At 37.1% G+C, this 16,322-nt stretch overlaps 1 protein-coding gene and 1 long non-coding RNA gene across 3 annotated transcripts in view; one reads left to right on the top strand and one right to left on the bottom strand.

Annotated features, from left to right (window-relative positions):
* Positions 1-16,322, bottom strand: part of LOC133633581 (uncharacterized) — a 129,065-nt gene that overhangs the window by 84,867 nt on the left and 27,876 nt on the right. The gene's annotated exons all lie outside the window — the stretch shown is intronic.
* Positions 1-16,322, top strand: part of LOC133633580 (uncharacterized) — a 57,994-nt gene that overhangs the window by 32,212 nt on the left and 9,460 nt on the right. Inside the window, exons 2-4 of one of the 2 annotated variants that reach the window (XM_062026154.1) lie at positions 3,643-3,711; positions 3,885-3,955; positions 13,138-13,461. In XM_062026154.1, the coding sequence (XP_061882138.1) occupies positions 3,892-3,955; positions 13,138-13,461 (388 nt within the window). In that variant the 5' untranslated portion in view covers positions 3,643-3,711; positions 3,885-3,891. Of the gene's footprint in view, positions 1-3,461; positions 3,712-3,884; positions 3,956-13,137; positions 13,462-16,322 lie in introns of those variants that run through there. The other variant, XM_062026153.1, reaches the window with a different exon arrangement.

The following is a 16,322-nucleotide window of genomic DNA, read 5'->3' as shown; positions in this document are numbered from 1 at the left end:
GTGTGTGTGTGTGTGTGTGTGTGTGTATGGAGGAAAAAAATAAGATTAAAAAGCCAGAGGTCCTGTTGTGGGAATATTTCAGCTTCAATATGAGCCCATCAACATGGACGAATGAGCGAAAGAGATAATGTGATAGCAATGAACAAAAAGACCTAATTTTCCCCTCTGGCAAAACAAATGCACTTTAAGATGTTCAAAATCTATTTAGGTCGGGGGTGTCAAACTAGTTTTAGTTTGGGGGCCACATGGAGAAAAATCTACTCCCAAGTGGGCCAAACTGGTAAAATCATGGCATGATAACCTAAAAATAAAGACAACTTCAGATTGTTTTCTTTGTTTAAAAATATTCTGAAAATGTACAAATCATAATGTTGTTGTTGTTTTTTACACTTACATGTTGCGGTTAATAGTATTCTATCTTCGTTTCTTGTTATTTATACATTCTGAATAAATGATGTAATAATGTTCATCAGTCAAATAGGTGGAATTGAGTCTGGTAGAGTTTTAAAATGCTCTAATTGGTGTTATTTTTTAATCTATCAAGATTAAAAAAAAGGTATATCAAAATCAAATTACAGGATGGTATTTATGTAGTTTACTCATTTTCCTCAACAGTTGTGCTAACACCATGTGATTAATTCTGTACATATGTAGCATCATCTACAAAGATACAAATAATTGCTATTGCGACATCCAGTGGACAGTTTCTTTCATTCAAAACTGTCAGCTCATTTTCATACTTATCAAACGCATCCCGCGGGCCGGACAGAACCTGTTTGCGGGCCTGTCCCGGCCCGCGGGCCGTATGTTTGACACCCCTGATTTAGGTAAATTTTTTGCTAACAGAAAATAGTTAATTTTTTGGTTTATTCATTTAGGATAAAGTTATGTACCTTCCAATGACAGTACAATGGTAAACAATTCTACAGTAAAGAGAAATACAAGTTTATATCATTTTAAATGATTACTTGCATTATTATATATTATGATTACATTACATTATAAGCGCTGTATAGTTTTAATCGAATATTTCTTCAGTTAAAGAGCATGATGTAGACAAAAGCTCTAAGTCTGTCTGCATAAAGCCAAAGTAAATTATTGCATATCGTTCTGTGTGGCACCTTTTTTTTTTCATTCATTTTTTATTTATCTCCTTCATTGATGTGCATTTTTGATCAATAGACGATTAAACTTTAGCAACTAAACACATTTTTACACACCTATGCTTGAGAAGGAACAGGATGAAGAAAATCGTATATTTCCTGCCCCCTTAATGGATAGCCCAGATGTACAAGCCTACAAACCAAACAAATACATCCAAATATAATGAAAACAAACAAAAAAAACCCCAAAAAACAAATGCAAAACTTCATGAAGTACAAACCGAACGAAAAAAGTCATATAAGAGACAAGAATTTGTTGATTTTCAGGCTAAAAGTAACATGTATTCCTTCACTCATTATTTTTGCAGCTTTGTGCTTTTTGTATAAAATATAAAATCGTAAATCGAATCGCAATCTTGGACGAAAAGAACATCGCAACTAGGTTTTTTCTCAAAATCACAATGTACTAAATGATCCACTTTAAGAAACTGTTCAAACTCAAAGTGTTTACGAGGTACACGGAATAGAACATTGACGCAGGTAAACTCTGCCAGTGCAGCGTTCTCCTCTGCTTGTTGTCGATGTATCATTCATGCTGGCGGCACAAATCTTGAGTACGTGTTTGGCTTTAAGATGGCATTTCAATTTTGATGTGCGCCGATGATAAGAACGTTGGTCGCTGCAACACCAACAGTTTTATCCAAAGTTGTGTTTTGAAGCAAAAGTGGCTGCCTCTCATCACAATCACAGATCATGTAACAATGCCTGCGTCTTCCGGGTTAAGCCTAAACCCCGATGTGATTAATATTAATTTATTTATGATAACACAATATTTGGTAACACTTTAGTATGGGGAACATATTCACCATTAAGTAGTTGCTTATTAACATGCAAATTAGTAACATATTGGCTCTTAATTAGTCATTATTAAGTACTTATTAATGCCTTATTCTGCATGGCCTTATTATACAACCAGTAAGCCATTAACTAAGAGTCTTCCCTCAATTTTTTATTTTATTTTTTATTTTATTTTAATTATTTTTTTTTCTTTTTTTTTTCTGTCCTGTCCAGCTTCTCAGGCAAATCATATAGTCGATGTAGATGCACATATCGGTTGTACAAATTTACTTTACAAAAGAGAAGTGTGGGATACTTCTCTTGTTGCCTTATTTGTATTTGACTTTATTAAATGTATTTATATCATTATTTGGTGCAGCCGGGGCGGAGCAGGAGGGGATAGAAAGAGAAAAAAGGGAAGACAGAGGGGGAAATTGTGGGGACAAGAGGGGGATAAGACAGAGAGACAAAAACAACAACAGCAAACACAACAATAACAACAATATAAAAAATGGGACCCATTACCTCCCTGCTTGGCACTCAGCATCAAGGGTTGGAATTGGGAGTTTAATCACCAAAAATGATTCACGGGCGCGGCACCGCTGCTGCACACTGCTCCCCTCACCTCCCAGGGGGTGATCAAGGGGATGGGTCAAATGCAGAGGACACATTTCCCCACACCTCGTGTGTGTGTGACAATCATTGGTACTTTAACTTTAACTTAACAACAGAACAACATCAGCACATACGATATGTACAAAAATGATGGTAAAAGTGATAGCAAAGAAGCAGTTAGTGAAATAAATAATAATACAGAAATGACAATGAGCATTATTACACTACAAATGGATCAATACAAATACCAATAGAAATAGCACTATTGATAATGAACAATACCAATAATTTACCTCTATTATCAACAATACAATTGTTCAAATGCAACAATACATATATGTAATGATAACTAGAGATACAAAAGAAAGCAGATAAATGGAGGGGAAGGAAAAGAGGCCAACTATATTAACCTTGTAGATTGTTATAGTAACAATAGTATAAGCTTTGTCAGTGTGCCATGTGTTATCCAGTTTACCCTAGGGCAACATCGTTAATTTATGTTTGATGAAACGTGATTATATGCATGAGTGTATGTATATATATGTACTTGTATATGTACAGTATGTGTATATGTATGTATATATGTAAGTATTCCCTCAATAACCTCAAAATTATTGCTTATTAGTAACCCTAATCCTTATATGTTCCCCGAGTGTCCAAATAACTCTAAATTAAGTCTGTGTTACTTAGAATATGTTCCCCATACTAAAGTGTTACCTAATATTTTTCGTATTTAGGATAGCTACCAATTAGCGTGTTGTCAACTAGCAATTAGCACGCCAGTTACCATAATTAATTTCACAACTGCAGGGGGAGCTCTTGAGCAAAATCAAAACCAGTTAGCTGACGACACAAGCAAACAAGGAGTTTGTTCCACTGAACCGAAAGCATTATTACAAAGAAGTCTTTTATGGGATGTGTCACTGACTCATCAAAAGCCTTTGGACTTTACACTTTTCTGAGCACATCCACCAAACACTACACTGCCTTATTTACCGTCGTTGTTTGGCTTCCAGGACACTCCTTCACTAGTCACGACACGCTTGCTTTTTCTTTATAACTTTAATCATCAACATTCTTTGCACAGGGAGCGGTGAGTAAGGCAGAGTCCAAAAAACCCCAGAGATCCCGACAGTCATCTGAGAAACACTGAAAGGTCAGTTATTATTATTATTATTATTATTATTATTATTATTATTATTATTATTATTATTATTATTATTATGTTTGGCTTTCTAAAATGTGTGCGGCCCTTTAAACGAGCGACACATTTTTCTTCTTCGACTTTGCTTCGTGTTCTTATTTTTCACCCAATGTTCTGTTTCGCAGAGGACCAATGATGAAGCTTACAAGGCTGCTCACTGCCTGCATTCTCGCTGAGTTGTCACTTTCACTCCAAGGTATGTGGGCTTGGAATTTAATTAGATTTGTTGGATTCGGAACATTTTGATTAAACAGGGCTGCCTGTGTAAACTTAAAAAAGGAGAGAATTCACCTACATAAAATAAGTCATTTGTTACACTGTAGTTACTTTCCCAAAAGCGTAGTTGAATTAGTAACATAATTACTCCGTTACAAATGCAATTACCGTATTTTTCGGACTATAAGTCACAGTTTTTTTTATAGTTTGGCCGGGCTCCAGTGCGACTTATATATGTTTTTTTCCTTCTTTATTATGCATTTTCGGCAGGTGCGACTTATACTCCGGTGCGGCTTATACTCCGAAAAATACGGTAGTTACCAGGGAAAGTCATTATTGGGTTACTTTAAAAACAAAACAAACAAAAAAAACCCTTCAAATGTCAGAGTATAACGCAACGGCCTGTTGAATTTTGCGTAGATGCTTAGTGTTCCCATGTCCCAGAATGCACTCTGTGTGAAAGTGACTGGTGGAGAACGGGGAAGTGTTGTGTTTGTGTCGAGAGATGGCGAGCAATTTGTTGGAACTGTGCACTTCTGTTGTCGTGTTAAGGTCAGAGTAAAGTTTAGTCTGGACTCTGTCGGAACGCTACAATATTAATGTGACACGTTTTACTATAGGTATTAGTAAATATGTTGGAACTAGGGTTGTACGGTATACCGGTATTAGTATAGTACTGCGATACTAATGAATCATTAGTATACCGCCTCTGAAAAGTATCGGTACCCCCCCCCCCCCCCCCCTGTTGTTGTCATGTCATGTCATTGCTGGTTTACAAGCAGAGGAGCATGTTCGGCAGTGCACAATCACGGAGTACTTACAAACAGATACAGTGTGTAGACAGAAAAGGGAGAACGGACGCATTTTGGCTTAAAAACTGTCACGACGGGGGGGGTCGCAGCTTGCTACGAGGTTTGTTTCCCTGGGATGCAAATGGATCACTCCGGACAGGACTTGCAGGTAGGAACATATTTTAATCTTCTCAAGAAATCTTGGCAGGGCATGAGGTAAACAAACAGCATAAACTATGGCGTGGAACAAACACGAAACTGTGGCATGAAACAAACAGCATAAACTATGGCATGAAACAAACACGACTTACTTGGCAAGGCATGAGGTAAACACTTAGCATAAACTATGGCATTGCATGACACAAACAATGACGCCAGGCCGACTGACTCGCAAAGGCAGGCTCATGATTAGAGCCAGGTGAGCGTCCCGAACACAAGAGGCAGGTGAAACTAATACGCAACCATGGCAACCAAAACAAACAAGAGTGCACAAAAAACAGGAACTATGGAGTCCAAAACTAACAGAACATAACAAAAACATGATCCAGACCACGGATCATGACAAAAACTAACAATAAAGGTGAAGTTATAACACTGAAACGCCCTCAGGAAGAGGTGCTTTAAGACATGGCAAGCTAGCTAGCGGCTAAAGTCCAGCCGCTGTCGGCAGTGTTTTAGCTACTTCTAAATCACTAATCCTCGCCTCCTTGGCGACAAATAAAGTATGTTTCTTACAAGTATCAACCCTGCAGGACGAGGAATAGCTAAACATGCTTCACTACACACCGTAGCTCACAGGCGTCAAAATGTAAACAAGCACCATTGGTGGATCTACACCTAACATCCCCTGTAATGATACCAAGTACAGTAGCGTATCTAGTATGATTATGTCAATATTTTTTGGCAACACAAAATCTTCTTTCGTTTGAAAAAAAAAGTATACTATGTTTATAAATTCAGGAACTATGTCCCTGGACACATGAGGACTTTGAATATGACCAATGTATGATCCTGTAACGACTTGGTATCGGATTGCTACCCAAATTTGCGGTATCATCCTAAACTAATGTAAAGTATCAAACAACAGAAGAATAAGTGATTATTACATTTTAACAGAAGTGTAGATAGAACATGTTAAGAGAGAAAGTAAGCAGATATTAACAGTAAATGAATAAGTAGATTATTAATTCATTTTCTACCACTTGTCTTTAATAATTCTGACAAAATAATAAAATGGAAAATGACACAATATGTTACTGCATACGTCAGCAGCTAAATTAGGAGCCTTTGTTTGCTTACTTACTAATAAAAGACAAGTTGTCTAGTATGTTCACTATTTTATTTAAGGACAAACTTGCAATAAGAAACATATGTTTAATGTACCCTAAGATTTTTTGTTAAAATAAAGCCAATAATGCAATTTTTTGTGGTCCCCTTTACTTAGAAAAGTATCAAAAAGTACTGAAAAGTATCGAAATAATTTTGATACCGGTACCAAAATATTGGTATCGGGACAACACTAGTTGTAACGTTTGAAATAGTAATTTACTAAAGGTCTCCCAACACAACGTTTTTACTTTCGATACAATACCAATATTGGAGCCTGTATTGTATAATACCTGTATTGATCAGATACGATATCCGGAGGAATTAAACATACTTTTATTATTTTGTTGTGTGAAATATACATGTTTATTATGAACCATTTGGAATTGTCTTATGCTGTAGGTTGCATGATGCGGACACGTTTGTTACTGGATACTTCCTAATATGCTGCTGCCTTAGAGACTTTGTATGTGTAATTTGATTGATTGATTGATTGAGACTTTTATTAGTAGGTTGCACAGTGAAGTACATATTCCGTACAATTGACCACTAAATGGTAACACCCGAATAAGTTTTTCAACTTGTTTAAGTCGGGGTCCACTTAAATTGATTCATGATACAGATATATACTATCATATATACTATCATCATAATACAGTCATCACACAAGATAATCACATTGAATTATTTACATTATTTACAATCAGGAGTGTGGAGGGGGGGTGGGGGGGGTGGGGATATGGACATCAAGTAGTGGACATAGAGAGAGAGAGAGAGAGAGAGAGAGAGAGAGAGAGAGAGAGAGAGAGAGAGAGAGAGAGAGAGATCAGAAGGCATAAGAAAAAGAATCTGCATTTGATTGTTTACATTTGATTATTAGCAATCCGGGGAGGGTGTTAGTTTAGGGTTGTAGCTGCCTGGAGGTGAACTTTTATAGCGGTTTTGAAGGAGGATAGAGATGCCCTTTCTTTTATACCTGTTGGGAACGCATTCCACATTGATGTGGCATAGAAAGAGAATGAGTTAAGACCTTTGTTAGTTCGGAATCTGGGTTTAACGTGGTTAGTGGAGCACCCCCTGGTGTTGTGGTTATGGCGGTCATTTACGTTAAGGAAGTAGTTTGACATGTACTTCGGTATCAGGGAGGTGTAGCGGATTTTATAGACTAGGCTCAGTGCAAGTTGTTTAACTCTGTCCTCCACCTTGAGCCAGCCCACTTTAGAGAAGTGGGTAGGATTGAGGTGGGATCTGGGGTGGAGGTCTAGAAGTAACCTGACTAGCTTGTTCTGAGATGTTTGGAGTTTAGATTTGAGGGTTTTGGAGGTGCTAGGGTACCAGGAGGTGCATGCGTAATCGAAAAAGGGTTGAACGAGAGTTCCCGCCAGAATCCTCAAGGTGCTTTTGTTGACCAGAGAGGAAATTCTGTAGAGAAATCTCGTTCGTTGGTTAACCTTTTTGATTACCTTGGTTGCCATTTTATCACAGGAAAGGTTAGCCTCTAGAATGGAACCTAGGTAGGTGACCTCATCTTTCCTGGTGATGACACTGTCACCTACTTTTATGGTGAAGTGATTGACTCTCTTAAGTTTGATGTGGGACCCAAACAGGATGGATTCTGTTTTACCCAAGTGGATGGATAGCTTGTTGTCAGCGAGCCAGGTGCAAGTTCTACAGAGCTCAGCACTGAGGATTTTCTCCACCTGTGACTTGTATGCAACTATAATTATTTGATACTTGTTTATATTGATAAAAAAAAATTTAGACTGCGATATTGTTTAGATTAGGATACTTATTACGAATGTGTAGCTTGTGTGCTACTATGTGCTTAGCTGTTGTGTAGCTTCTAACTCCTGGTGGCCTATAACCTACCACATTTAACTTTTGTGAATGACTTCACTAAGATACAGGAAAAGACCGACCTTTTGTGTTTATTGGAGTTACGTTTCAGTGCTGTTGATCTGTACCCCGGGATGCAGCGACCGCAGGCAAAGTGCAAGCAAACATTTATTTAATTGCAAAAACAAAACTGGTGCACCAGGGAAGTGCAAAATAAGCATATGGATCGCTGTGCAGCAAAGAACAAAGCACAATAATCCAGTTTTGTCCAGGGATAGCATAAAAAGCATCCTGATTTCCAATCAGGGACAGGTGTGGGAGCCAGTGCTCGGACAGAAGTCGAAGCAAAAAAAAAAGGCAAACAGAAAATGTAACAAAAATAAAAGAGCTGAACAGGAAATAAAACAAACAACCAAAAACTGATAATGATGAGAGATCATGACAATTGGAGGACAATCAGTTGTTAACTGGCTAAGTGACTGCTTGTATGGTAGATTTTAGACACAAGCCAATATAATCAGATATATATATCTACATTTTTTGCTGATATGTTATTTCAATATAGGATCGGGACACCCCGAGGAATTCCTAATTACTTGATACCAGAGGTGTGGACTCGAGTCACATGACTTGGACTCGAGTCAGACTCGAGTCATGAATTTGATGACTTTAGACTCGACTTGACAAAATGTAAAGAGACTTGCAACTCGACTTAGACTTTAACATCAATGACTTGTGACTTCACTTGGACTTGAGCCTTTTGACTTGACATGACTTGCTACTTTCCCCAAAACCTAAAGCTTAAAAAGTTATTTGGTAGCGCTCCGTAGCTTTCATTTTGTACGTGTCTGTCTATCTATCAGCGTGTGTGCTGCCTGTCAGCGTGTGTGCTCTCAGTACAACAGCCAATCAAATTAGATCTAGATTGTTTTCATCCCACAGCATTCATCCAATCAAATTGCAGGACAACCAATGAACAAGAGTTGTCAAACAACGCGCCAGTGAGAAAGATTTATACCAAAGTTGGTTTTGCTCGGGTATAAAAACTACGACTTGGTCAACAAAAAACGAATTGCCGTATGCAAATCACGCAGTTCGAATATTACAGACGGAGACGCAACAACTTCCAACTTTGTTCGACATTTGAAGTTGCACAAAGAAGGGTAAGTTTTGAATGTAAGCTAACGTTTATTGGCTAAGTAACGTGACTTTTATTTGCTGTGTAGTTAAATCAGTGAGGCTGCAAACTCACTGCTAACGTCATAACCATAGACATCTTATAAGTAGACGCAGCATGGAGCGCTACTGCTTACTGGCGCAGACGAGACGCGGGGCCGCCATCTTGGAGTGGTGATCCGCTCCACTCAGTGCAATTCATTTGGCAGGAGCAATGAACTGTCAGTGCATTTAATTCATTTTACCTCACTGAATACCACTCATTTTCACGCGCTTTTTTGTCATACGTGTAGCTATGATAACTGAAACATGTTTTATTATTCATGGTTTGCTTAACAGTAATAAAATATTCTTATATGCTATAAGTGACCAGACGTCCGAGATCAAAACTGGGAATATAAGCCCAGAGAAGGGGAGAAAAAGGGTCAGCTATTTTTAAGTTGAAGAAACAATATGATTAGGCTATATATACATGCGTATATCCTACATAAACAATGTATGAATACATTAGATATCTATATATCTTATAGACTGTATCTCTGTTGCTGCAGCAACAGAGAGTTTATTCTGTCTTGACACTTTGTATTGATATTTTGTATTACATTCTTCCCCTAAATGATCATGTTTACAGTGATTGTTATATATGTATTTTTTATGTATGTCGCTTTGGTTAAAAGCGTCTGCCAAATACTTAAACATATATAAACACCTGAAAGTCTTTATATCAGCTAAAACCACCAATCTGTTTCACTGGATTCAGAATAAAACCAAATGCTGTCTTACCCAACAATGTTAGTATTTGAATATTGTTACTTGAAGACTTATTCCTGGTTACAATTATACTGTTAAGAAAGTATTGTCTTATATTTTGCCTAAAATGAGAATGCATCATAATCAGTGGCGGCTGGTGAATTTTGTTTTAGGTGGGGCTGAAAGTTTGTAAACCAAACCCCTGTAGGGGCGTCATCCTCCCCCAGAAGATTTCTTTGTGATTTTCACATACAAATATTGAAGATCTTTGCTCCTTCTCAACTCTGTGGTAATGTTATTTTCATAAAATACAACCAATAGTACATTAATGTTAAATCTTACTTGTGAAAAGTAATCCCCCGATTCCTATTTTCAACAGTCCGCTCATTTGAGCAGGAAAACGCTGAACACCAGCCCGGCATCTTTGTTTTCTACCTGTCAACTGTCAGTTTAGGCTGCTCGCCGGCTCCTCATCACCACTTCAAGATGCAAATTGCTCGCGTCACAGCAGCCAATGCTGCGTCTACTTATAAGATGTCTATGGTTATAACGTCATTGCAAACACGGCAATCTGTTGCGTCCACTGCAGTTCGCTACCTTATTCATACTTTTTGTCAAGTGATTTTTTTTAAGCAGGGTTGCATGAGGTACCTACACTTAACGTTACGTTAGTCAATGTATCAACCACAGTAACGTAACGTTAGACGGCGGTCAGCAGCACCGCGTATTTTAGCCACCTACAAAAAGACAAACATAGTCAAATAAAGGTCAGTTAAAATGTATACTATATTAAGAATATGTGTACATATTGCATAGGGCCCTGACATCTAAAAAGTACAACTCTGTTCATTGTTATGTTCATGTATTTGTTATGTTTTTCATGTGTACGCACACATCAACACACATACAGTACGAGATGAGATCAATGAGATAAGGTAAGAACAGAATAGAAACTGCTGTGGAACTAGTTACAATGCAATATGCCACGGAAATACAATGTTAACACTTTTGTACAAATAAGTACAGTTGCACTTGTTTTTGCAAATGTGTTTATTCTGTAAAGGAATGAGTTAAATGTTTAAAATTGTTTACACTATTAAAATGACTGGTTTATAGTGCTATTATGAATTGCAATGTCAGTACTATTTTTTTTCCTGCAATTTCAAATGCACTTGTTTTAATAAATAAATACAACGTTTTAAAAGCATACACAATCTGTGTAAAAATATTAGTCTGTGGTTAAAAGGACTTGAAAGGACTCGAAACTCAAAATGCAGGACTTGTGACTTGACTTGAGACTTTCCAGTCTTGACTTTGGACTTGACTCGGGACTTGCCTGTCTTGACTCGGGACTTGACTCGAGACTTGAGGGCAAAGACTTGAGACTTACTTGTGACTTGCAAAGCAATGACTTGGTCCCACCTCTGCTTGATACTGCAAAACAATAATGGCGTTCTAACTCCCAACACTGCTGATACTAGCATATTTGGGTATGGGCATAACTTGTTTCCTACCACTACTGTATAAAAAACATTATATATAAATGTATACTTATGTACATTTAATATTGCTTTCTTTTTACTTTTTGCACACTATATTAATTATTCATATGTGCAAAGGGTTGCAAACAAAGGATTGGAAAATCCCCTTTTATGTTCTGAACTCCAGTTTCCATACCAGTGTTGTATTCGGCTGAATAATTCTGCCCGGAACTGCAGCAACTTTCCGTAGCTGACGTCGTGGTGTTGTTCTTCTAACCACATACTAGTTGCTGCAAAGTAATTCACTCCATCGAGCCACAATTGCTTCTTCATGCGATGAATAAAGTAACTAAATATTTTTAATTTTTTTATGAAAAAGACAATAATGTTAATTCCTTACACTGCAAAATGTCAGTGTTCAAAAACAAGGAAAAAAATTACAAAAAGTAGGGGTATTTTACTTGAACTAAGCAAAATTATCTGCCAATAGAACAAGAAAATTTGGCTCGTCAAGACTTTCCAAAACAAGTACAATTAGCTAACCTCAATGAACCCCAAAATACCTTAAAATAAGTATATTCTCACTAATAACAAGTGCACTTTTCTTGATAGAAAAAACAAATATGAGACCTTTTTTCTCTATATGTTAAAAAATATTCTTAAATTAAGTAAATGCTAGTGCCATTATCTTGAGATAATGATATGCACTCTGCATTACATTTCGTGAAACCAGCAAACTTATACAAAAAACTAGTTTATTTTTCTTAATGGAAAGGCAACAAGGCAACCTCTTATTATTATCGGGGTCTATGAGCCGCTCAGGCAAATCATATTGTCTAAAAAGGCATGTTCCCATCGATAGCATGACATCATCGCGCCAAGTGCGTGCTCTTTCAATCAATTAGTGCACCATTTTTTTTTAGATTGTAATTTTGAAGAATTTATCTGAATGTGCATGAACTATTTCTGTTCAAAATTGTTTGAAATGTCAAATGTTTGAATATTAACTGTCAGTTTACTGTACTGTGCCAACTGCACTACTATAGGAGTACATCTTTTCTATTGTTTCATTGAAAATAAAACAGAAAAGTCCATTTGGCAGTCATCTGTTTTAATTATGAGACACAATTGTGTCAAAATCATGATTTTTTATTTCATGCTTGAAATAAGAAATTATGACTTTAAAAAAGTAGCTTTATACTTGTGAGTGTTGATGACACAGCTTTGCAACAGTTGATATTCTAGTTTCAAGCATGTTTTACTCAATATAGGTCATAAAATCTAAGCTACAAGCTGTAATATCTTACTGAGATCATTTAGGACCAAAACACTTAAAACAAGTACAACACTAACATAAAATCTGTTTAGTGAGAAGAATTATCTTATCAGACAGAAAATAAGCAAATATCACCCTTATTTGAGATATTTCATCTTACTTAGATTTCAGTTTTTGCAGTGTATTAATACGGTCATGGAGGGGTTAATCGGGGTTCTTAATTTGTTTTCACCAAACACCACCTCAGAAAACACTTGGCTGTGCAAGTACCACCATAATGACCAACATTAAAATACAGTAGCGCGGTAGGCCTAAGTATCCATTAAAAACAAGGCAGAGGTTTTATTTAACAAGTATATCTAATATTTTTGGCGAGTGTGACATTACACATCGTTTGAACAGTAACACTGTGTTTGGATATTTAATTAAGTGTTTTTTGGCATACCACTAGATGTAGCCCGCATGTTGTGACCATTAAAGAGCGATGGACTATTTGTGACATTGCAATGCCTATGTTTGTCCACAGCGTTGGTGATGGTCAACAACGTTACAGCCGAGTGCGGCGAGCAGGTTGCACTGAACTGCAACGTGTCACGGAGGGACGGGCTGTCAGTCAAGCACATGGAGTGGTCCCAAAACGGCAAGATTTTGTGTCGACTGGACGGCAAGGGGAATTTGAGCTACCACCGAAACATACGAAGCGACTTCCGATGCGAGTACGATGAAGGCCAGCTGTTGCTCATCTTTGCAAAAGTGCAGCCGCAGGATAGCGCCGCCACAAACCGCTACATGTGCAAACTGCACTCCAACATGGGGATTTCACACGGCTACAGCTGGATAGAGCTGCAAGGTCAGTCCACCACAGGCTTTAAACATGTATCAGTTCTTATTGTTACGGTACAGTGGGGGAAGAAGACGGCACAGAGGCAGTAACGTCGTTAGCTCTTGGCGTATTTAATAATATACACACACACACACACACACACACACACACACACACACACACACACACACACACACACACACACACACACACACACACACACACACACACACACGTTAGGTCAGGTAAAAATACAAGAGGCTATATCAAAATACAAGAGGCTATATCATCCCTAAAACCCTGTCTCGCAGGTTTCCCTGCTCGTAAGGGGATTTTATATATATATATATATATATATATATATATATATATGTATATATATATATATATGTATATATATATATATATATATATATATATATATATATATATATATATATATATATATATATATATATATATATATATATATACATACATATATATATATATGCATACATATATATATATATATATATATATATATATATATATATATATATATATATATATATATATATATATATATATATATATATATATATATATATATATCATATATATATATATAAAATACATATATACACTATATTGCCAAAAGTATTTGGCCACCTGCCTTTACTCACTTATGAACTTGAAGTACCATCCCATGGAATTGTCCAAAATGTGTTGGTATCCTGGAGCATTCAAAGTTCCTTTCACTGGAACTAAGGGGCCAAGCCCAACTCCTGGAAAACAACCCCACATCATAATTCCTCCTCCACCAAATTTAACACTCGGCACAATGCAGTCCGAAATGTACCGTACAGTTGGGCTTGGCCCCCTAGTTCCATTGAAAGGAACTTTGAATTCTCCAGGATACCAAAACATTTTGGACAATGGAGCGGGCCCCTTCGTCTTCCATTATGACTGTGCACCAGTGCACAAAGCAAGGTCCATAAAGACATGGATGACAGAGTCTGGTGTGGATGAACTTGACTGGCCTGCACAGAGTCCTGACCTGAACCCAATAGAACACCTTTGGGATGAATTAGAACGGAGACTGAGAGCCAGGCCTTCTTGACCAACATCAGTATGTGACCTCACCAATGCGCTTTTGGAAGAATTGTAGAAAATTCCTATAAACACACTCCGCAACCTTGTGGACAGCCTTCCCAGAAGAGTTGAAGCTGTAATAGCTGCAAAAGGTGGACCGACATCATATTGAACCTTATGGGTTAGGAATGGGATGGCACTTCAAGTTCATATGTGAGTCAAGGCAGGTGGCCAAATACTTTTGGCAACATAGTGTAGGTTGAAAAGGATTTGCAAATCATTGCATTCTGTTTTTATTTACGATTTAAACAACGTGCCAACTTCACTGGTTTTGTAAAATAAATAGCTAAACAATATACTTTCTTGGCAGAGGAAACATCTAATATTTTTCTGGCCTAATAATTATTATGATTTGTGTGTTTTTAAATGTTTATTTTCCTCCATTTTAATTTCTAAATATTATAGAAGAAAGAAATGCAATTTGGGTGACCAGTTGGTTTCACTTCCGTTTTTTTTTGTGATGTCACCAAGTTCACTTCCTGTTAACGGAGCTTCGTCTCTTTCAACGTGACACTATGGGCTTATATCGATATCAAAAGACAGCACAGCCTTTATGTTCAGTGTGAATACTGCGTCTAAGTCGTCCAGGCAGTAATGTGTTTATGCAAGTTTAGATTGGGATATGACGGTAATTCATGGGAAAATACATTAATGTCCCTCCAGACCCAGCTTCAGAAAAACATTCAAGAAGGAGTATTATATATTTTTAGGGGGGCCCCTTCCAAAAATGTATTCCTGACGCGTGACCATGCACTTTTGCTAAAGCTGCACTGCTGGCACTTTGTCTGTCCACAACTGATTACTACTAACACTTATATTGTGGTTATTGTAAAGATGTGTCTTGAAATTATTCAAGCCTTTATCGTGTCCAAAAAATGACAGAGTTGGCAATAATGGCAATTTATGGTAATATTGAGATTGTAAAGGACTGTTATTTATCCCTTGTTGATGTGCTAAAACTCTGTTTGGTCTACAAGCTACATGCAATATTAGCTGCTCTTTGTTAAATATTAATGAAGTGTTTGGATTTATTCATTCAATCAATGTATCCTTGCCAGCCAAAAAGGTGATTCAAAGTAATATTTTGAGATTGACACATCTCATTTGTGCATGCACTACTAGACCAGCCTGAGGAGATGCACAAATTAGATGTGTCAAGATCAAAATATTACTTTGAATCATTTTGGCATGCATAAGGGAAGATTTCGGCTTTGTGAAGGGTACTTTAAAATTTAAACAGTACAGTATGTATTAATTTTATTGTCATAGTAAATGTAACTCTCTTCGGGTAATCTAATAATTTATGCACAGATGAGATGTGTCAATATCAAAGTATTACCAGGGCTGTGCACTTAGCTTTTTCACTTGCTACTAAATGAAAAAAAATTGTAGCACAGAAATATTTAGTAGCACAGAATAACTTAGTAGCAATACCTTCCTAGTGATGGGTCGCCATCACTCTTACTGTCCTGTCCACCCTCTATACTGAATGTCTGTTCTTAGACCGGTCATACTACAAACCCCATAACCAGTGAAGTTAGCACGTTGTGTAAATCGTAAATAAAAACAGAATACAATGATTTGCAAATCCTTTTCAACTTATATTCAATTGAATAGACTGCAAAGACAAGATACTTAACGTTCGAACTGGAAAACTTAATTTTTGTACTTTATGTTTATGTGGCTTACCACCTCGTGGCTGAGTTGCTGTTGTTCCAAAACTCTTCCATTTTGTCATAATAAAGCCAACAGTA

Source organism: Entelurus aequoreus, linkage group LG18 (genome assembly GCF_033978785.1).
Source record: "Entelurus aequoreus isolate RoL-2023_Sb linkage group LG18, RoL_Eaeq_v1.1, whole genome shotgun sequence".
Taxonomy (NCBI): Eukaryota; Metazoa; Chordata; class Actinopteri; order Syngnathiformes; family Syngnathidae; genus Entelurus; species Entelurus aequoreus.
Note: the sequence above shows the minus strand (reverse complement) of the source record. Positions and strands in the feature narration are given on the sequence as shown.